This window comes from Heterocephalus glaber, unplaced genomic scaffold (assembly GCF_053883595.1).
Source record: "Heterocephalus glaber isolate CG9 unplaced genomic scaffold, H.glaber_assembly_v1.0 deba00001504, whole genome shotgun sequence".
Lineage (NCBI taxonomy): Eukaryota > Metazoa > Chordata > Mammalia > Rodentia > Bathyergidae > Heterocephalus > Heterocephalus glaber.
The window spans coordinates 71,602,365-71,623,585 of NW_028258324.1; the positions used below are offsets into that span (position 1 = coordinate 71,602,365).

At 50.8% G+C, this 21,221-nt stretch overlaps 1 protein-coding gene across 4 annotated transcripts; it reads left to right on the forward strand.

The window, feature by feature from the left end:
• The first annotated feature begins 589 nt into the window (after positions 1 to 589).
• Positions 590 to 20,563, forward strand: Cdc25a (cell division cycle 25A). Of its 4 annotated transcripts, none has more exons than XM_004834941.4 (15): positions 590 to 1,091; positions 1,799 to 1,875; positions 3,014 to 3,056; positions 4,501 to 4,537; positions 4,956 to 5,054; positions 6,907 to 7,026; positions 10,111 to 10,245; positions 10,615 to 10,686; positions 12,914 to 13,069; positions 16,560 to 16,658; positions 16,989 to 17,051; positions 17,143 to 17,241; positions 17,737 to 17,867; positions 18,961 to 19,072; positions 19,155 to 20,563. In XM_004834941.4, the coding sequence occupies exons 1-15, from the start codon at positions 934 to 936 to the stop codon at positions 19,293 to 19,295; spliced, it is 1,542 nt and encodes a 513-aa protein (XP_004834998.1). In that variant the 5' UTR covers positions 590 to 933; the 3' UTR covers positions 19,296 to 20,563. The 4 variants fall into 4 exon arrangements, with proteins under 4 accessions (XP_004834998.1, XP_012927888.1, XP_004834997.1 ...); XM_004834940.4 differs by having other exon boundaries at positions 798 to 1,091; positions 4,953 to 5,054; XM_013072434.3 differs by lacking the exon at positions 6,907 to 7,026 and having other exon boundaries at positions 631 to 1,091.
• Positions 20,564 to 21,221: the final 658 nt, after the last annotated feature.

Below are 21,221 nucleotides of genomic sequence, written 5' to 3' on the forward strand. Positions count from 1 at the left end.
ACTGCTAAATTCAAGTCCTGCTTGGGCAATTTCGTAAGACCCTGTCTCAGAAAAAAAAGCCTGGGAATGTAGCTCAGTGGTGGGCGCGCGCCCATGGGTTTGATCCCCAGTACTATCAAAAACCTAAAAAACTCCAAAATGGGTCCTAGGGGTCATGATCCATAGTAATGCATGGCTAACGTCAGAACCAAGGGTATGTCTCATGACCTCCCCTAGGGTCCACGTTCCCACTCGGCTCGAGGGAAGTGCAGCCGTCTAACGGGGTGGCTGAGACTCCACGAGCGCGCGCAGTAGGAACTACACTTCCCAGCATGCAACGGGGCAGCAAGGCCCTTCCGCCGAGCCTTGCGCCTCGCAAATTCGTCTGGGAGTGTTATTGACGTCTGGGCCCTGCTCAGGTCCACTCTCCCTCCCTTCTTCTCTAGGCCCCGCCCCCTCCGGAGAGCAGTGACCACGCCGAGGCCCGGGAGCTGCTTCCTTCTTCTCTCTCATTGGTCTAGTCTGGCTGCCATTCGAGAGAGAGGCGGAGAAGTTGCTTCCTGATTGGTGAATTGCGTTTGGCGCCAACTGGGATGGGGGGCGGGGCAGCGGGGGTCCCTTGGAAGCACCTATTACCGCGAAAAGCCACTTGGCTGCAAAGGAGGGAGGCAAAGGTCGGCTGAATTCTCTCCGACTCTGGACAGGAGCAAAGGAGTGAGAAACGTAAAGAGTGTGAGCCAGGGCCGTTGCTTCGAGGCTCTCTCTCGCTCCTGCTCTGCGCCAGCCGCGCTGGTGTAGATTTAGTCTTCGGATTCCCGCCGCCCGCCTGGCCTCGCGGGTGAGAGCGTCTCGCAGCCGCTGCGTCCCGGAACCGCGGGGTCGCGTTGGGCTTTGAGCCGCTAGCGCGCGGCGGACACCGAGGACGGAGCGGGAGCCGGGGAGGCCGGCGCCGCCATGGACCTGGGCCCGGAGCCCCCGCACCGCCGCCGCCTGCTCTTCGCCGGCTCCCCCCCTGCTGCGCAGCCCGCCTCCGCCAGGCCTCTGTTGGCCGGGGGGCTGTCGCCTGTCACGACCCTGACGGTCACCATGGACCGGCTGCAGGGGCTGGGCAGGTAAGGGCTCGGGAGGGCTGCGGCGAGGTGGCCGTGGGCACCCTGCGGACCAGGGTGGGGGCTTCCGCCCGAGCCGGGCCCGGGAGGGGTCCCTGCGCCCCCTGGTTACCTCTCCGCTTGTCTGTGCCCGCGTCCCTGGCCGGGAAGCTCCTGGCGATCGGCCGCACTCCCCCCGCTGAGCCACGCGCAGGACTGTGGTTTCCCGGAGCTTTGTTCCTGCCCAACAAAGGGCCCTGGCGTTTTCTCTCTCAGATCTCTGTGGCGGCACGTTTCCTAAGTCCACCTCAGCGACCCGAAGCTCGGGGCTTTTTTGCTTAATTTTCTCTGCTGGAAATCTCCCTGGACTTCTTCCAGGCGAAAGGTGCACCCAGTGTTTCTGGGGTAGCTGCTTTCTTGCACCTAGATGTGATCTGGTTCCCAGCCTCTGAAAAGGGAGGGAGGCCTCCGTTCTCTGTCACCTTCCACCCCTCCTTGAAGAGCTGGGAACAATCGTCTTCGTCCTTGTGTCCTCCAGGGCCAGACCCACACACTCCTTTCTTGGCTTGAGGGCTCACTGGGTTTCTGAGTGGCAAAATGGGGTCTGTGGCCTGGCCTAGAAGTTAGCGTAGCTCGTGACAGCCTGGCTCTTCCTTGGCCCACCTCCTGAATGTGACCTTTAACTTGTGTCCTGGCGATTGCTCACATGGAAATGTTCCTCTTGGTTTCAGTGAGTGTGAGCAGCCGCCAGAGGTGAAAAACAGCAGTAGTCTGCAAAGAACGGGCTCCTCTGAATCAACTGACTCAGGTATTTTTGGTGTTTTGAGACACGGTCTTGCTTTGTAGCCCAGGCAGCCCTGGACCCTCCCCTCTTGCCTCTTGCTTCCTGAGGGCTTGGATCACTGGCTTGTGCCACCACACCTGGCTTCAGATCTCCTTTTAGTCTTCACCCACCACCCACCACGTGCCTGCTGTGTGGGGAGCAAGACTGGGAATTTTTCCTGAGATGTCCTTTCACCCAGGAACTATAAGTGGCTTTCAGAGCACCTTATGGGTTAAAATGAGGATCAGATTATCAGAAGTGTAATAAAGTCATTTCCGTGATCCTGGTGTGGAGGAAATGTGCCATGCGTCTCATTGTGCTTTATAAGTTCGTGTGTTACTGCAGGCTTGCCCAGGTACAGTGTTTGGGACAAAGGTTACAGAACTGCAAGAGTAAAAATCCTAAAATGTAGTTAGCATGTATAGGGTTTTTTTTTAGGGGGGTACTAGGGATGGACTGAACCCAGGGGCGCTATCACTGAGCTTCATCCCCAACCCTTTCTGTGTTTTATTTGGAGAGAGGGTTTAGTCTCAAACTTTAGGTCCTCTGCCTCAGCTTCCTGTGTAGCTAGGATTTCAGGCATGTGCTAATGGTTGCTTTTTTTGTGGTACTGAGGATTGAATTCTGGGCCTTAAAACTGAGCTACATCCCAGCCCTTAGTGAGTCTCACTAAGTTGCCCAGGCTAGGTTGAAATTTGGGATCCTCCTGCCTCAGCCTCCCAAAGTGCTGGAATTACAGCCATGTGTCCCCACACCCAGCTAATTTGTATTTTCATACCCCTGACTTAGGCATATGATTCGGTAAGATAAAATACTGGAAATCAAAATTATTCCAAGAAAAATGGTGGTATCTTTTCCTCCCATGATTGGAACTCACAAACAGTTGTGTGGGTTACCTGGCTACCCAAACAATTATGCTGTAAAACAGTTTAGTGTAGCCTCTTCCCAAACTTCTTTGTCTTGATAGTGTTTGATAGTGTTGATAGTGTCTTGATAGCTTGATAGTGTTTCCAAGTCGGAGAAACAATCAATGAACACTATAAAGAAGCTATGGATTTATTTTAACAAAGAAGTAGTGTTGTGTGCCTTATTTCCTGAGTAGCTGTTTTCTTTTCCCACACAGGTTTCTGTCTGGATTCTCCAGGGCCCTTGGACAGTAAAGAAAAGTATGTATTCACATGTTCACTGCTTTGAAACATTTCTACATAGAAACCTTACTTAATTTTTAAGTGAAATTCTTAAGCTCTGGACTGGAGCCCTAGAGTTAGCTGTTCCTAGTGAGATGTCTGGATTCTAGAAACAGCATCTTGTATTAGCAGTTTTGAGAACTTTTTTTTCTAGCTTTAATTTAGGTGATTGTGGGTCTGATATAAACCCTGGCTCTGCCTTCTGATGTTAAAACTTTAAGAGAATGTGTGTTTTTGATTTTTCGAGACAAGGCCTCACTATGCAGTCCAGGCTCCCCTTGAACTCCCAGTGATCCTCCTGCCTCAGCCTCTGGAGTGCTGGGATTACAGGCATGCTTCACCATGCCCTGCAAGAGGATGTGTATTTTAAGAGAAAACCCCACCTGGATATTTAGCTCATTTGGGGGTTTTTTTGTGTGGTTTTTTTTTTTTGGTAACAGGGATCAAACTCAGGACCTTGTGCTTTTGAGGAGGCAGGCGCTGGAAGCACTGAGCTAAATCCCCCCCCCCCCCCCATATTTAGCTCAGAGGCAGTGCGCCTGCCTTGAGAGCGAAAGGTCCTGAGTTCTATCCCTGGTACCAAAGGGAGGAAAAAAAGACCCCAAGTTTTCTTGCTTTTTTTGTTTGTTTGTTTCGAGACAGGGTCTCATTAAATTGCTAAGTTGCCTAGGTTGGGCTCAAGAGATTATTATTATTATTATTGTATTAGGTCACTAAGTGTTTGTTTTGTTTTTCTTGGGGCTGGGGATTGAATTCAGCCTTCACACTGAGCTATATTCTCAGCCCTTTTTAACAATTTTATTGTTTTATTTTTAAGATAAGATCTCACTGGGCCAGGGATTTATCTCAGTGGTTCCACCACCTGCCTCGCAAGCCCAAGGACCCAAGTTCGATCCCCAGTACCAAAAAAACCCACCAAGATTTCACTATGTAGTTCAGGCCCTGAACTGTGATCCAAGCAGGGATTACAGATGTGTGCCGCAATGCCGACCCTTTTTTCCCCCCAATTTTTAATTTTTATTTTTATTTCTTTTTGGTACCGGGGATCGAACTCTGGTCCTTGTGCTTGTGAGGCAGGCAGTGGAACCACTGAGCTAAATCCCTGGCCCTTTCCCCCCAATGTTACAATAGGGTCTCTAAATTCCCCAGGCTGGGCTGAACCTCCAGTCTCCCGCTCAGTCTCTCAGTGCTGGGATCACACGTGTTTGCCAACGTACCCAGCTCCGGGTTTGCTTTTTGCCTAGAGCATAGTGTTTGGGATGCTGTTGAGAACGGGACAGCTTCAGGAAATCAATTCTTTCATTTCTTGGCTTAAAATGGGACTCTGTTTGGCCCCCAAAGTCAGACTAAACTATGCATCTGCTAGCATGAATGCCTCTTGGGATGCTTTATTCTAATTTTTTACCTTCTGGTCTTATTCCAGCCTTGGGAATCCCCTGAGGAGAATACATTCCCTACCTGTAAGTTAGTTCTTGGTTATTTTGAACTCTTACCTGTCGTTTGCTGCCTTAGCTGCCTGCTTGACCTTGATAGGAGACCTCAAATTAGGAAGGGAAAGCTGCTCTTTTGCAGTCTTAGAAGCACTTGGGACACTGCCTGGAGCAATGGAATAGGAATAATGACTTCCTCTTAAGGACTTTGTTCTCTGTCTCTGTCAGTGTTACCAACCAGGAAGAATTTTTGTACAAATGTCACTTGGGGATGGATGTGGCAGCTGTCATCAGCTGCTGAGAGGGCATGGGCCTTAGGAGATGGGGTGCACTTCCTGCCCTGCTACAGCTCTTGCTCCTTGTAGGGAGCAGCTGCCCCGCCCTGCCAGTAGGTACCGAGTCTTCCTTTTTTTTTTTCCTTACGTGCCCTCTCCTTTCCCTTTAGCAGAAGCTCTTGGGATGTAGCCCAGCTCTGAAAAGAAGCCATTCTGATTCTCTCGACCATGACCTCTTGCAGCTCATTGACCAGGATGAAAACAAGGAAAACGTGAGTGTTGTGTATGCCAACCCGGGGCAGAGGATGCCTGTGGAGATCTGTCTGCAAGAGGCGGCCCTGCCTGCTTCCTTTCTTATTTTAGTTTTTGGTGCTGGGGGTTGACTCCAGGACCTTCACGCTTGGCCACATTCCCAGCCTTTTTAAAGTTTTAATTTGAGATAGGGTCTCAGTAAGCTGCCCACATGAGGTTGGAATTAACACATCCTCCTGTCTCAGCCTCCCGGAGTTCTGGGATTTTTTGGAGGGTGTGTTACAGTACTGGGAATTGAATTCAGGATATTTGCACTGAGCTACATCCCTGCTCTACCTTTCTTTAACATTTTGAGACAAGGTCTTGCTAAGTTGGCCAGGCTGGGCTAGAACTTGCAAACCCTCCTGCTTTGGCTTCCCAGAGTGCTGGGGTTACAGGTGTGTGCTACCATGCCCAGCACATAGGTTGATTTTTTTTCCTTTCCCTTCCCTGTTAAAATGCTGCTGTTCACTATCCTTGCAATCTTCTGGATTGAGTGTAAAGCCATCTGCCTCCGTGGATTCTCCTGACTGTTTTGTGTGGCACCTTAGGCCATGGTGGAGGAGAGAATGGAAATGGCTCCTGGCCTGGGTGCATGTTCTCTGGGTGGCTCTAGAACCAGGCCAAGGCTGTGCTCCCGGGAGCACAGCCTCCCCCAGCCTTGCCTACCCGCACTGTGTTCCAGATGGAGAACAGCACAGCGGCCAGAAAGAGTCCTCTGCAGTGGTCCTGTCTCCTGGGCCCACCACGTAGCCCAGAAGGCGTATTTCTAATGTAACGGGGGTCAGTCGGGCTGTGTTCGGTGGTTAAGTGAGTTAATACACAAAAAAGTACTTAGTGGAGTGTTGGCACTTAGCGATTAGCTGTTGGTTCATTTTGGATCAAATTCTTAAGTGGTTATTTTAGGATAACAGGGACATGAATGCTTTTGATCTGGAAATGGAATCATATGTATTCTGTCACGTGGCTTTCACTCAGCATTGAGAGAATCATCTGTAATGAGTATAGTAAATCTGTGGGCTTTTTGTTGTTGTTGTTCCAGTACTAGGGATTGAACTGAGAGTCCTCACACTGACCTACATCCCCAGCCCTTTTTATTGTTTATTTTTGGACGGTTTACCAAGTTGCTAGTTGTTGCCTAGTCTGGGCTCACACTTCACATCCTCCTGCCTCAGCCTCCCAGAGTCCTGGGGTTACAGGTGTGCACTAACATACTTGGCACAGTAACAATTTTTTTTTTTTTTTGGTACCGGGGATCGAACTCTGGTCCTTGCATTTGCACAGCAGGCGATGAAACCGCTGAGCTAAATCCCCGGCCCCACAGTAACCATTTTGATTGGAAAAACTTGTCTTCTACTAATAGGAAGAAGTAGGAAATATGCTGCCTTCAAACAGCTATAAATCTAGATTAAAAGTTTTTGACTGCTCACAAATAGTTGTACTGACATGACATTGTGTGTTGGGTTTTAGGAAGTTTGTGATTTGCTTTATCATCTGTAGTATCTTGTATACTTGGCAGATGCTGTAAATACAGCATCGTGAAAAAGACTCTGCTTGGTTTTTATTTCAATTGTCATTGTGGGACCAGGGATGGAAAGCTGGGCCTCCGGGCCTCCTGTGTGCTGGGCAAGGGCTGTAACCTGAGCTTCATCCGTGCTGCCTTAGAGCTCTGCGGCTGACAGCTGACGGTAGTGTTGGACTTCGATCAGAAAGGAGCCGCTTGCCCTGGTGGTGACAGGTGCTCAGTGCCCTTGCCTGTCTTCCCAAGTTAGAGCCAAGACCCTCAAGCTGGTCTTCGTGAACAGTAGCTATCTCAACTGCACTGTCTTGCAGGAGGCCTTTGAGTTTAAGAAGCCAGTCAGACCCGCGTCCCGTGGCTACCTGCACACCCATGGCCGTGAGGAGGGTAAGGAGCTCTTCACACAGAGGCAGAACTCTGCCCCAGCTCGGATGGTACGTGCGCTGGCTTTCGCAGGGGAGCTCCTCGGGGACAGAGAACTAAAAAGCACCCCGCTCCTTTTTTTTTTAGATAGGGTCTCAGTATGTGGCCTAGGCCAGCCTCCAACTTGCAGCGATCCTCCTGCCTCAGCCTCACAAGTACTGGGATTATAGGCGTGAGCCACCATGGCTGGCAAAGCAGAAAGCACCGTTTTGGCCCCAGGTTGAAGACAATATAGTAGTACTCACTTGTCTTATCTTGACTTTATGTCTGGAGAAGAGACTGTCAAAACATTCTTGCTATTTTTGCCCTGTCTACTGTCCAGACAGGCGGAAGTGGAAGTGGTGGAAGTGGGATGTGTTGTGATAGTGGATCATGCAGAAGTATTTGACTTTGTCAGTTCTGGGAGAATAATCTGCAGCACCCTGGGTGACTTCAAATGTGTGTACTTAGGGGTATGTCTCCTGATTAAAACGTGTTCTTTACAGTGCATCTGCAGTGCTGAGGTTTCTCCCAAGGGTGATTTTATTTGGAGTGCACTTAGCTTCTTTACAGGTGTTTTATTAAGAGCTGATGTCTCACCCCTGTCATCCAGGCACTCTGGGAGACTGAGGCAGGAAGAGTGCAGATGTAAGTCTAGCCCGGGCAACTTAGCAACTTAATGAGATCCTCTCTCAAAAAAGTGGTTTAAAAAGGGTTGAGGATGTGGTTCAGTGTAAAGACCCTGAGCTCAACCCCAGTACTGGGGCGGAGAAGTGGGGGACTGACTTAGCAGATTGTTCCTGCGTCCAGTTTCCTGCTGTTGGTCTGCACTGGGTCAGCTGTCAGCATGTTGTTTACACTGGGGAGGGCCGACTTGACCAAAATGACCACATTTGGTTTCTAGGTTTTTCTGGGAACTTGCATATGAAAATACACAGTTCCGGTCTGGCTTGTGGATTGAGGTTCAGGTTTAGGCAGCATTTTGGCTTTGTCTAGCATTTGTCTTTGAGTCTTCATAAGCCTGAGAAGTAGCTGGAGTTATTACCTTATTTGGCAGATGAAAAAACAACCATTAGAGAGGTTGATTTGCCAGAGGCATGTAAAGAGAACAGCACTTAGCAAACCATGTCTAGATTCCCAAGGACAGGGTGACAACATTGAGAGCTGGGTGTCTTTAGTGTCCCTGGAGACCAGAGCCCTGGAATTCCTCTGATCACTTGGCCACCTCATTGGAGGCACTGAGACATTAAAACACTATCAGAAAGTTAATCTCATGGTTTGGTCGTGTTGGAGGGTATTTTTGTGTCCTTGCTTTTAGACCCCAGGCTGTGATGTTTTCTCATAATGGCTACTTGGTATAGGAAGACTTGGCTGTTTTTCTCTATCTACACAGAAGCCGCCACCCTGTGGTACAGTCCCCTAATCTGCCAGTTTGCCCAGGATGTGCCTAGGGGAAGCAGATACAATCCAGGGAGCATTGTAGAGTCTGAGGCAAAGCTAAGGTCTGCCAGAGTGGGCTGGGCATGGGCAGGGGCTCAGTGAGGGCACCGTCCAGAAAGCTGGAGGCCAGTAAAGGACTGGCCTTTGTTGCCCAAAGCGACAGGGATTTAAGGGTTGGTTTTAGGACTTAGCATAGGGATTGCCTTGTCACTGTAAAAAAAAATACATGTATCAGTAAACTTTTTCCTCCAGCTTTAAAAACCTTCTGGAAAATAAGTAATTCAGTTTTAGCAGTGTTTAGATACAGATTTATAAGTATTTTTTTCCCTACATTTTTTAGACTTTAGCCATGTGTGGTGGCGCATGCCTGTGATCCCAGCCCTTAGGAGGCTGAGGCAAGAGGATCACCATGAGTTCAAGCCCAGCTTGAGCTGCATAGTGAGACCCTGTCTCAGAAAAAAAGAAAAAGGAGGGCCAGGGATTTAGCTCAGTGACACCATGCCTGCCTTGCAAGCTCAAGGTCCTGAATTCCATCCCCAGTACTGAAAAAGGAAATATGTTTTTTAGACTTTATATTTTTGTTTGTTTGTTTGTTTTTTGTTACCAAGACAAAAGACATAGGTTTTACATTTTATTCCAGGAATGGTCCTCTCTCCTAGGGAGCTGGTATAATGTGGAGAGGAGCTTGGGCTCTGGAGTCAAACAGGTTAGGTGTGTGATCTTGGTCACCTCATAAGCATCAGTTTCCTAAAAGAAAAGGACTCACTAGGCACAGTGGTTCTTCCCTATAGTCATAGCCACAAGGGGCCTGCTGTAGAAGGGTGGGTAAGTCCAGGAGTTTGAGGCCAGCTGGGGCAATATGATTCTCCATCTAAAAAAGAAAACCAAACCAAAAAAAAGCTGGGTGTGGTGTCACACACTGTAACCCAGTACTCTGGAGGCCGAGGCAGGAGGATCCCCCAGTGTTCAAGGCCAGCCAGAATTACAGAGTGAGACCCTGTCTGAAAAAAACAAAGGAAAAAGTAAAGGATTAAACCAGGCTCAGTGGTGCACGCCAGTAATTCCACCACTTGAGAGGCTGAGGCAGGATTGTGAATTTGAGATTAGCCTGGGTTAGACAGTGAATATGAGGCTAGCCTGGGCTATATTTTTCTTTTCTTTTCTTTTTTTTTTTTGGTACCAGGGATGGAACTTGGGACCTTGTGCTTGCGAGGCAGGCGGCAGAACCACTGAGCTAAATCCCTGGCCCATAGCCTGGGCTATATTAATAAGACCCTGTCTGGGAAAAAAAGAAAGAGAATATGGTAGTGCACACCTGTAATTCCAGTACTGTGGGAGGCTGAGGCAGGAGGATTGCCAAGTTCAAGCCCACCTTGGGCAACTTAGACTCTCAAAATAAAAAGTAAAGGCCTGGGGATATAAATACAGCTCAGTGCAAAGGCCCTAGGTTCCATCCCCAGTACCACAAAAAAAGATGAACTACCCTGAACACTTTAAGGCATAACTACAGTTATGTGGTAATTCAGTTAAAAACTGAGCAGCTCGGGCCGGGGATTTAGCTCAGTGGTTTCGCTGCCTGCTGCACAAGTCCAAGGACCCACGTTCGATCCCCAGTAACCAAAAACAAAACAAAACAAAAAAACTGAGCAGCTATCTTTTTTTAAATTGTCTTTTAGCTTTCCTCAAATGAAAGAGAAAGCAGTGAGCCAGGGAATTTGGTTCCTCTTTTTATGCCCCAGTCACCTGTGACAGCCACTTTATCTGATGAGGATGATGGCTTCATGGACCTTCTTGATGGAGAGAATCTGAAGGTACTGTGTGTGTGCGCGCGCGTGTGTGTGTTCCATTCCTACCATGCCAGCCACCCCTGCAGACGTCCACTGGTGCGGATGTGGGAGGCTGCTCCCAGCCTGGTGGGTTGGGAGAGCCAGAGGGGACCCTGATGAGCTGCTCCTCATCGTGAAGGAGTTGACCCTAAGTAAGGACAGTGCAGAGCCAGGGGTCAAGTGGCAGGAAGCTGAAGGCCTGAGACCTCCCAATCCCCATGGGGGCTGTCTGCTGTGTCGCCTCTGGCTGTCATCTGCTGTGAGCTGTGAGGAGTAGGAGCCGGGAGACTTTGCCACTGGGTCCTTTGAAGCTGTTGCTACTGGATCTCTAAAGCTGGTTTTCCTGCTTTGCAGAATGACGAGACCCCGTCGTGCATGGCCAGCCTCTGGACTGCTCCCCTAGTCACCAGAAGAGTGACAAATCTTGTAAGTTCCCCTCATGCAGTGTTGGCCGAGTGTAGCCTGAGGGTGATGCAGTGGCAGGCCCAGGGCACCAAACTGACTTTGCAGGACACCTCTCTTCTGAGCCTTTCCCAGTCTGAAGCTGGAACGTGGATTCGGGGTGACAGGCTGCTTCTAGCTCATGACATATAGGCAGTTTGGAAAAAAAATCTGAAGCCTTCAAGCCTGAAGTCGGCTAGCTTTTCTTAGATCATGGTCACTTGTGTGCCACAGCACACTTGCCAAGTTACAGTAACTCACAGGATGTTTATCTTTTTAATTGAAAATCCTTCTCCTTTGTGTATATGCTATAGACTCCCACTGCCATCCTGGGAGTACAGTCTCCTGTATTCAGACACCTAGGGAATGGAGTCTTAGCTGAGGTGTTGTCGCAGTACACATTCAGAGCTACATCCTCTTCGGTATGCGTACAAATTCAAATTGATAGCTTTTTCGGGGGTGAATTGAGACAGGGCTTCACTATGCAGTTCAGGCTGACCTTAGACTAACTCACTGTGTAGCCCAGGCTGCCCTTGAACTCAGAGCAGTCCTCCTGCCTCAGCCTCCCAAGCCACTGGGGTTACAGATGTGCACCCCCATGCCCAGCTTCTGATAGCTAATAACCTAAATTGTAAATATGGAGCAAATGAACTACAGCTTTGGTGTATGGATTATAGTTGATTAATGTGTATAGTTTTTGAGAAAATAGGTTGAGCCAGTACAAACATTGGATCTAAAATTATATACAACAGGAGAATGCTTGAGTGGTGACCTTTTTTTTTTTTTTGGTACTGGGGATCAAACTCGGGTCCTTGCACTTTCGCAGCAGGTGGTGAAACCACTGAGCTAAATCCCCAGCCCTGGTGACTGTTTTATAAATTGTATTTAAAAACCTTGAACAGATAATCCCAGTACCGGGAGCCCGAGGCAGGAAGATCATGAGTGTGAGGTCAACCAGGGCTACCTAGTGAGAGCTTGTCTCAAAAGAGAAATCATGAACAGAGTCCTGTGGACTGTTACATCGAGGAATTCCTTTCACAAGTTCTCACCGCAGAGCCAGGCACTGGGGGCACTCCTGTGATCCCGGCGGGGGCAGCCCGGGCTACATGGCAAGGCTCTTGTCCCGACAGCAGCAAGTATGGCCATGACAGACTCGGCGTTGCTGGTAGTGCACTAGGAAATAAGCTTCTGAAAAGGAAGAGGTAGAGAATCCCTGCTCCCCAGCAGTGCAGAAGGGGGAGTGGCCCACACTGAGACCTGGAACAGGAGGTGTTGAAGGCGGTTCACCCGGAGGAAGAGGGAGTCAGGCTGGGGAGCACTGAGCCGAGCTGTGCAGTCTGTGGGGAAGCAAGGTTAGGCGGGCTCTTCCCCTGCTCAGACTGGCTCCCTCAGACTGAGATACTAGGTTCACTGTGTTCTGTTTTTGTGGTGCTGGGAATTGAATCCCCCAGCATATCTTACGGCCTGGGGAGGCTGAGGCACCATTGCAAGTTGGAGCCAGCCCAGCCTCTTAGCAACTTAGTGAGACCATGTCTCAGAGTGAAGAAAAGATGAGGTGTAACTCAATTCGAAGGCCCTGGGTTTCGTTGCCAGTGCCGCAAAAAGTAAAGAAGCGGGCCGGGGATTTAGCTCAGTGGTTTCGCTGCCTGCTGTGCGAGCACAAGGACCCAGAGTTCAATCCCCAGTACCAAAAAGAAAAAAAAGAAACAGAGCAGAGACCCTCAGGGCTGTGGGTGTGGTTCAGTGGTAAAAAGTAAAGAAGACTCCTTGGAGAAAAGGAGGGCACTGCCACTCCGCCCCGCCCCTGCGCTTAGAGATGGTGTTTTGGGCCACTGTGCCAGTGGTGTCTGCTTAGAGTGCAGTCCTACTGCCTTCCATCAGCTCTGGATTTTGGGGGGTTTACAACCTGCCAAGCTGCTCCAGCAAAGTGCAGGGAACAACCAAAACTGTGTGTCTCTGCCTGGCTTGTGACAGCCACTTCCTTGCGGCTTAGGACCCTGTAGACAGGAAGCTTTTGAGGGGAAGGGATGTTTTACTGGTCTCCATCTCACGGGCTCAGTGCCCGGAGGGCCAGAGAGCTTCCAGCCCGAGGGAGCTGTGGGTCCTCTCCGGGTTTCTGAATTTCCTTGAAGCTGTCTTGGGAGCCCTCAGTCTCCTGGCCTTGCAGGTGAGCAGATTTTAATAAAAGATGGCGCTGTTTTTTTCTCCTTAGGGCAATCCAGGCAAGCTCGCCGACTCCCCTTCCCCGTGTAGCCCCAGCATGCGGCCTGTGCTGAAGAGACCTGAGCGGTGGCCGGAGGACTCCCCTCGGGGCAGCGCGAAGCGCAGGAGGAGCACCGTGGGAGCCAGTCCGCAGAAGACTCGGGAGGTGCGTGCGCCGGAGGGTGATGGCTCTCACCCAGCCGAACAGCCTTCCTTCCAAGCTGTAGCTCTTGCTCTGCTGAGACCTGCTGTTTCTGCTCTGTTCTTTGCTGGTCTCCTTTGTTTCAAGTGTATTGGTGATTGCCTTCGAAGCCTTTTTAAGATGGCAACTTGAAGATCCTTGTCAGGTTATTGCAACTTCTGTTCCCAGCGTTGGCGTCTGTTGTCTTTTCCTACTTGACTTAGGTTTTTCTAGCTCTTGGGAGGAATGGTGATTTTTTTTTTTTTTTTAATGAGTTGAGAAGAGTTCTATTCTTGGAAGAGTTTGAGAGGGACTGGTTAATTTATTTTTTTAATTATTTATTTATTTGTTTGTTTGTTTGTTTATTGGTACCAGGGATTAAACTCAGGACCTTGTGCTTTCGAGGCAGGTGCGGTGCCACTGAGCTAAGTCGCAGGCTGGGATGGTGATTTTTCATTTGTCTCCTGCGTGTTGAGGGGTTTTTGTAATGCTTTCTTCATGGGCCCAGTAAGTGTCCAGGGGCCCATCGGAGGGGGAAAGGGGGCATGATGGTGGGGGGACGTGGAGGTCTCAGCACCCATCTTGTGGGTGTGGAGGGACTCCACTCTTGTGTTTTTACCTGGAATGGTAGACTGGTTATTGGCCTATAGTTTTGTTTTTTGCCCTGAGAGATTGTCCTTTGCCTAGGCTTTTCTTAGGAACTTTGTCTTTTGCTTTGATGTGTTGGTTTCCAGCTTTATAAAGTTTGATGTTTAACTCATTTGTTAATTTTCTCTTTTCCTTTTAATTTCTCATGGCTTTAAGTTTGGCTTATACCTTTGACTTATTTCCTTTTAACCCCGATCTATTATAGCCTAAAGAAGTTTTGTGCTTGTCAGAATTCCAGGCTGATCGTATTTCGGAGGCCCTGGGTTCAATACTCAGCACCATTCAGAATATATATATGTATATACATACATACATATGTATATGTTATGATAAAATAAGTAAAGGTTTCGCTTGGACTCAAAAACAGTGTATATCCTCTCAATTGTCAAGTACAGTATATCTAATTCTAATTTCTTGCATTACCTAATTACATTTGTTTGTGTTTGGTACCGGGGATCGAACTCGGGACCTTGAGCTTGCAAGGCAGGTGGTGGAACCACTGAGCTACATCCCCGGCCCCTACATTGGTTTTTATGTATGCTTCTGGGTATTTTCTATCATGAACATCCCTATAGGGACATAACTCTAAATTTTTTTTTTTGGTACTGGGGATCGAACTTGGGACCTTGCACTCGGGAGGCAGGCACCAGAACCACTGAGCTAAATCCCCAGCCCCTCTAAATTATTTTTTAATAGTTTTTTGAGCATTTTGTGTGTGTGTGTGGATACACTTTTTTCTGTTGATGAACATTTAGATGCCTTCTAGTTTCTGTTGTTGTTGTTGTTGTTTGGTGCTGGGGATCAAACTCAGGTCCTTGCACAGCAGGCGACGAAACCACTGAGCTAAATCCCCGGCCCCTTGTTGTTATTTTTGAGACAAGGTCTCACTATAGTACAGGCTGGTCGAGAACTCGAAATGATCCTCCTGCCTCAGCCTCCCCAGTAATGGGATTACAAATGTGCATCATTACACCCAGCCTGGTTTCTAATTTTTTTACCCTTAACAGCTACAGTACTCACCACCCTTGCCTGTTCAGTTTTGGAAAATGTGTGGGGCTCCTAGGCATATGCTGTGGACCCAAGCTCATTGTTTGTGACCCAAGAACAAGTTGGGGAGGGAGATTTAGTTGGAAAGCTAGCAAAGAAGGTGGAGGTGTCACTAGTTAGGCCATTTTGCTGCAGGGTTACAGGCGAAGGCCTTTGGCAGGGGGCCACCAGAGCAGTGATAAATTTGAGGAGGTTGCCAGGGGTTGTGGTGCTACCCTGTAATCCCAGCACTCAAGGCTGAGGCAGGAGGGTCCTGCATAGTGAGCTCAAGACCAGCCAGGCCCAGGCTCAAGAAACCTTCAGTGACCTGATTTTCTGTTTCGTCTGTAGATTCCTGGGTGTTGTGGCTTCTGTAAAGCCAGAGAAAAGTCACTGATTAGAAAGCCCTCACTGTCCTTAGTTCCTCTTCCTGGAGTAGTTAATGTTGCTGGTGATTGGGATGCAAAAGGCATCTTTGTCCAGGGAAAAAATAGCAAAAGGCTGCTTTTCCCCTCCTCCTGGGGAGAAAGAGGACCCACCCACCCACCCCAGGACAGAAGGAGATAACCTTTGCTGTGGCTTCCAAAATTAGTGATTTGGGATTTGGGTGCTTGCTGGGTGTGGTGGCATATGCTTGTAATGCCACCATTCTGGAGGCTGAGGCAGGAGGATCACTGTGAGGTCAAGGCCTGTCTCAAAATTAAAAAAAAAAAAAAAAAGGAAGCCATATATATAAATATATTTATATATATATATATATATTTTTATATTTTTTTTTTTTTTTTTGTCTTGGGAATTGAACCCAGGGCCTTTTCACTGAATTACATCCCCAACTCTTTATTTTGAGGTAGGGTCTTGCTCAGTTGTTTGAACCTGTGTTCCTCCTTCCTTAGCCTCCCAGAGTGCTAGGCTTACAGGTTTGCACCACTGCACCTGGCTGGAGGGTGGGGTGGGGGTACCAGGATCAAACCCAAAGCCCAGGCCCTGTGCATCCTAGGCAAGCTCTCTCCTCCCTGAGCCACATCCCCAGCCTAGTATCACTTTTTTGAAACCCTTGTTAAATGAAGTAATGAATCTGGGCCTCAAACAACAGCTGCCTGACACACTGTGCTGCCTGATCAAAGTAGACACCATCACCCATGTCATATTGCCAAAGGAACAGCCCAAATCTCATCGAGCTCTCTAGAGGAATGGAAGACAATGTTAGATGCCACCGGTGTCTGCATGGGGCATATGGCCCGAGTTCTTCCACAATGCAGAGGCAAACAGAGGTGGCACACAGGGTGCAGCTTGGTGCTGGGTTGCAGGTAGCGTGTGCAGGGCCTGGGCTAGATCCCTAGCTCCACACACACCGTCATCAACCAGCTGCAGAGTATAGACCTTCAGTCTGGACACAAACGAATAAATGCAAAATCATTAAAGAGGTAGTCAGGGCAAACTGAACCCAGATTGGATGTCTGATATCTGATACTAAGAAATGGTAGCCAGGCGGGATGGTGCAGGGCTGTCGTCCCAGCACTTGGGAGGCTGAGGCAGGTTGATCAGAAATTTGAGCCCAGCCTGGGCAACCTAGGATTGAACCTAGGACCCTTGCACTGAGCTGCTGGTTTCCCACCATGTGCTGCCGCCGCCACCACCACCACCACCCCCACCCCCACCCCCGCACCCCCGAACAAGAAAAACTGATTTGCCAGACAGGAGCATTTGCATTCCAGTCTCCTCTGTCTGGCATTTCCTGCGAGTGTTTTCAGAAGTTCTGCTTGGAACGCCAGCCTCATTGTCTACCTTTGATTTATTACAGATTCTGCACCATTCCTTATCCCTGGTACCTTCCCCAAAAGGGACCATCGAGAACATCTTGGACAGTGACCCCCGGGACCTCATAGGAGATTTCTCCAAGGTAACTGCACGATGGCTGCTTGCTCTGGCTGAGTGACACGCGCTGGTTCTCACACTCAGGTGCCTGTGACATGACACTGGTGAGCTGAGCTCCCTGTGCCGATTAGGGGCTTCGGAGCGGAGCTGTCCACACCATCTGGCTCCAGCCAAAGTCCAGGCTCTCTGGGGGCTGGATTCTGGGTCACTAAGGAGTAGAGGCGAGAGAGAGTGTGCTGGCCACACATGCCTGCTGGAAGGTGTTTCTGGAGGCCTGAGTCAGGCCTGGCTTGTTCTGCTGCTGTTCAGGGAAGCCCGATGGCCCGCTGTGCTCAGTTTCATTTTGTTTTTTTAGGGTTATCTCTTTCACACAGTGGCTGGGAAGCATCAGGATTTAAAGTACATTTCTCCAGAAATTGTAAGTGACTCTTCGGAAACCCATCACACACGGGTGTCCAGGTATAGCTATGCTCAGCAACCAAAGCTGGCTTCCTGGTCTCCCCCGACAGATGGCATCCGTTTTGAACGGCAAGTTCGCCAACCTCATTAAGGAGTTTGTCATCATCGACTGCCGGTACCCATACGAGTACGAGGGAGGCCACATCAAGGTAAGGCTTCCAGCCTTGGGATGGGGGAGCCAGGTGTGAGCTGTGGTTCAGGGGAGCACGCGCAGCCCTGGCTGCTCAGCTTGCTCGCTGCTGGTGCGGATGGAGGGTGGGCTCCTGGGCATGGGAAGGCTGAGTGCCCCTGGTCAGCTCAGCTCAGGCTGGAGGAGCCCCCGAGTCTGCCCGGTCTCATGGGTGGGGGGAGCTGAGACACGTGTTCCTGGGAAGACGAAGCGGTTGTGCCATCTGGAGTGTTTGTCGCTTGTGAGAGCCCCGAGATTTACAGGCAGTACTGGAGAGGGGAGATAATGGAATCGAAGGTGCAGGTTCCCCATCCTGGTATGTGTCAGTCACTGCACGCTCTGCACTGGCTGTGGCACTACGCTGAGACAGGGCCAGGCTCCTGGGCTGTCATGTGTGGGGCCCCGAAGTCACGAGTGCTTTGTGCACTGACAGGTGGGCCAGGCTCGGGCGCTGAGGGGCTCTGCTTCCTTCCAGGGTGCGGTGAACCTGCACATGGAGGAGGAGGTGGAAGACTTCCTGCTCAAGAAGCCCATCGTGCCCACTGATGGCAGGCGCGTCATTGTCGTGTTCCATTGCGAGTTTTCTTCTGAGAGGGGGCCTCGCATGTGAGTGCTGTGCCATGCAGGTCCCAAGGCATTTGGGTGGCTGCCACTTGGGGTGGGTTTTAGCATATCAAGCATCCTCCTGCCAGCTGGGTGTGGGGGTATGCACCTGTCACCCCAGCACTCTGGGAGGCTGAGGCAGGAGGATCACAAGTTCCACCCTGGCCTGGGCAGCTTAGCAACTTTGTGAGACCTTGCCTTAAATAAAAACAAGGCTGAGGAACAGGTGTATTCCCTGAATCCTTAGCCACTTAACAGGTGGCTCACTTGAGTGTAGTCCATGGACTTGACCCAGCTGTCTCTGGCTCCCCCAGTCTGCCCGTGGATGTGATGCTAGTGTACCCTTCGGGCCGCCTGTGCTCCCGGGCGGCTACCTCTTGGTACTGTGCATTGAACTTTGGCCCTTCCAGTTTGCCACAGGGCGACTGGTCTCATGTGACATCCTTCAAGGCCCACGTGGCGTTCTCTCCAAATGCCAGGAAGTGAGAAAGTTGTTTTCCTGTGTCTGTTTAACGTGGTGCACATCCTCGGCCAGCACTCTGCCACTGAGCTGCGTCCCCAGCCCTTGGCCCTGCTCTGGTGCAGACCCTAGTATCACCACGTGAGCAGGCGGTGTTGGTAAGGGGTGGAAGGAAGTGCGCAAAGCCCCACCGTGCCGGAACCCACACTGCAGAGCAGACCAGAGGCAGGCGCACAGGACAGATAGCAGCTGTGCAGTATGTGAGAAGGGGCTCACAGCAGAGGGGCTGCAGAGGGGACAGTGGGTGACAAGTTGGAGGGCCTGGAGTTACACCAAGGCCGGGCAGCAAGGAGCTGCAGCCCACGAGGGTGACAGGAGGAGCCTTTGGTGTGCTCCCCACCACTGCCAGGGAGGACAGTGAGGACTGGCAGCCTCAGGAGCTCCGGCCACCGCTAGTGTCCAGGACATGCCGGGCAGGGGGCAGGCGCTGGGCCTGGCTTGCTTGGAGAAGGGGGTGCGACACGGAGCCCATGGCCTGGTGCTGACTGTGTCCACGATAGGGGTGACAAGGCTGGGCAGGGAGCACTCGGCCCATCTGTCTGCACAGACAATTGTCCGGCCTGCTTCCCCCGCCAGGTGCCGCTATGTGAGGGAGAAAGATCGCCTTGGCAACGAGTACCCCAAACTCCACTACCCCGAGCTATATGTCCTGAAGGGCGGGTACAAGGAGTTCTTCCTCAAGTGCCAGGTGAGCGCGTGCCCCGCACAAAGCGGGGCTGGGCTGGGAGTGTGCGACGCGAGAGAGACCCTGACCCCTAGTCTCCTCCCAGGCTCTCTGCGAGCCCCCCAGCTACCGGCCCATGCACCATGAGGACTTCAAGGAGGACCTGAAGAAGTTCCGCAGCAGGAGCCGGACCTGGGCGGGGGAGAGGAGCAAGCGGGAGATGTACAGTCGCCTGAAGAAGCTCTGAGGGCCACGGCAGCAGCCCGGGCATCCCTGGCCTCAGCCCTCATCACGGCAGGGACACTGGAGTAGGGGCCAGTGTTGTGACACTGGAGAGATGGCCTGGGCTTCCTGCTCATTTCTGCTCCCACACTCCAGGCCAGGGCCCATCAAAGGGACATCTGCCAAGGCCACCATGCAGCCCCCAGCGCCCAGCGATGGACAGAGTGGCGGGGCCTCCCAGGCTCTGCCTGCTTTCCAGGGGCGGGAGACACGGCCACCGGCCGATACCAAAGACACCTGAGAAGCATGAGGCTTCGGGGGTAACCCATGGGTTTAATTTATTCAACTTCACCCATTATTTTATTTTTTTTAAACTCCTGGGGACTTTTACTTTACTGCTTCCATAAGTCACTACTGCCATTCCAGGGAGGGGTTCACTACCCAGGGGGTGCCTCTGCTTGTCATTAAAGAAGGGTAAGAAAGGCAGGCCTCTTGTAAGTCGGAGGGACCACGCCCCGGCTGCTGCTGTTTCAAGCCAAGGACTGAGCTGCTGGCGGGAGCAGGCCTGCCATCCCCGGGGAGCACCCCCTTCCTTGATGACGGCTGCCATCCAAGGAAGCTGGCACCAGCCACTTCCATGGCCCAAGGCGGGGAGGGGCCGTGGCCCTGAGTGTCCCTCTGCTGTTCCGATGCTCACCTGGCTTTTGATTCTTAAAAAATAGTTTCTGAGGGGAGGAGTGTCAATCAGTGTTGGGTGGGCCACTCTCCTCGAGGAAGGAGGGTTGTCCAGGGCCTTGGGTCTCCAGGGTGACACTGGGTTTATCATGTTTTAATTGGAGGGGCGGAGCGATGTCACCAGTTCCCCCCTTTTCTAGCCCCACAGAAGCGAGGTGTCAAGGGGCCACCTGGATGGGTTCTCCATAGCATCCCACATTGCGCCCAGCCTTTCCCGTCGCTGTTCCCGGGGGCGGGGGGGAAGCGGGCTTTTCCTCAGGAAAAGCGACTCCTCTCTTCTGGGAGCAGGGAGGGAAGGGAATTGGCATCAGCAGTGCCAGAGATGGCTGGTGGCTGGGTTACGGGTGGGTTTCAGTTGCCTGTGGCTGTAAAAGAATCTTGTTGGGAAATATGTGGGGAGCAGGAGGGAGAAGGCCTGGCCCTGGCGGTCTCTTATCTCATTGGCAGGGAATCTGTTGGTTGAGCGCCCAACAAGGGGTGGATTTCAGAGTCTGCCCTCTTAGCTGGCAGGATGACCAACTGCTGCAGACTCTGAAAATAAACGTGACCTTGAACCCATCCTGTCTGCTTGGTTCTTGGTGGGCTGACAGGAACTGTGCTTCCCTTAGGGTTCTGGGGTCGCACCAATGTCCCGTGTGTGCTGAGGATAAGACCGAGTCTCCACACTGTGCTACAGTCCCAGCCCCCCTTTATTTACTACTGAGTTCCTCGGGCTGGGATTGCAGGTGTGCACCCCCACGCCTGGCACCAGGGGTTCGTTCTTATATCAGGTTTTTTTCATTTGTCGTTAAGTCTATATGAGTTCTATAAAATGTCTTTTTAATTATAACAAAATGCTTAGCAAGACCCTGGGGTTTTTTTTATTTTTTATTTTATATATTTATTTTTTGGTGCTGAGGATCGAACTCGAGTCCTTGCCCTTTGGAGGCAGTCAGCGGAATCGCTGAGCTAAGTCCCCGGCCCTTTTTTATTTATTTTATTTTTGTGTGTGTGTGGTACCAGGGATTGAACTCGGGACCTTGCGCTTGGGAGGCAGGCGGCAGCACCACTGAGCTAAACCCCCAGCCCCTGTTTGTTTGTTTGTTTGTTTGTTTGTTTTTTGATACCGGGGATCAAACTCGGGTCCTTGTGCTTATGCAGCAGGTGGCAAAACCACTGAGCTAAATTCCCAGCCCTCTGTTTGTTTGTTTTAAAGGTAAAATATGGGGCCAGGGAT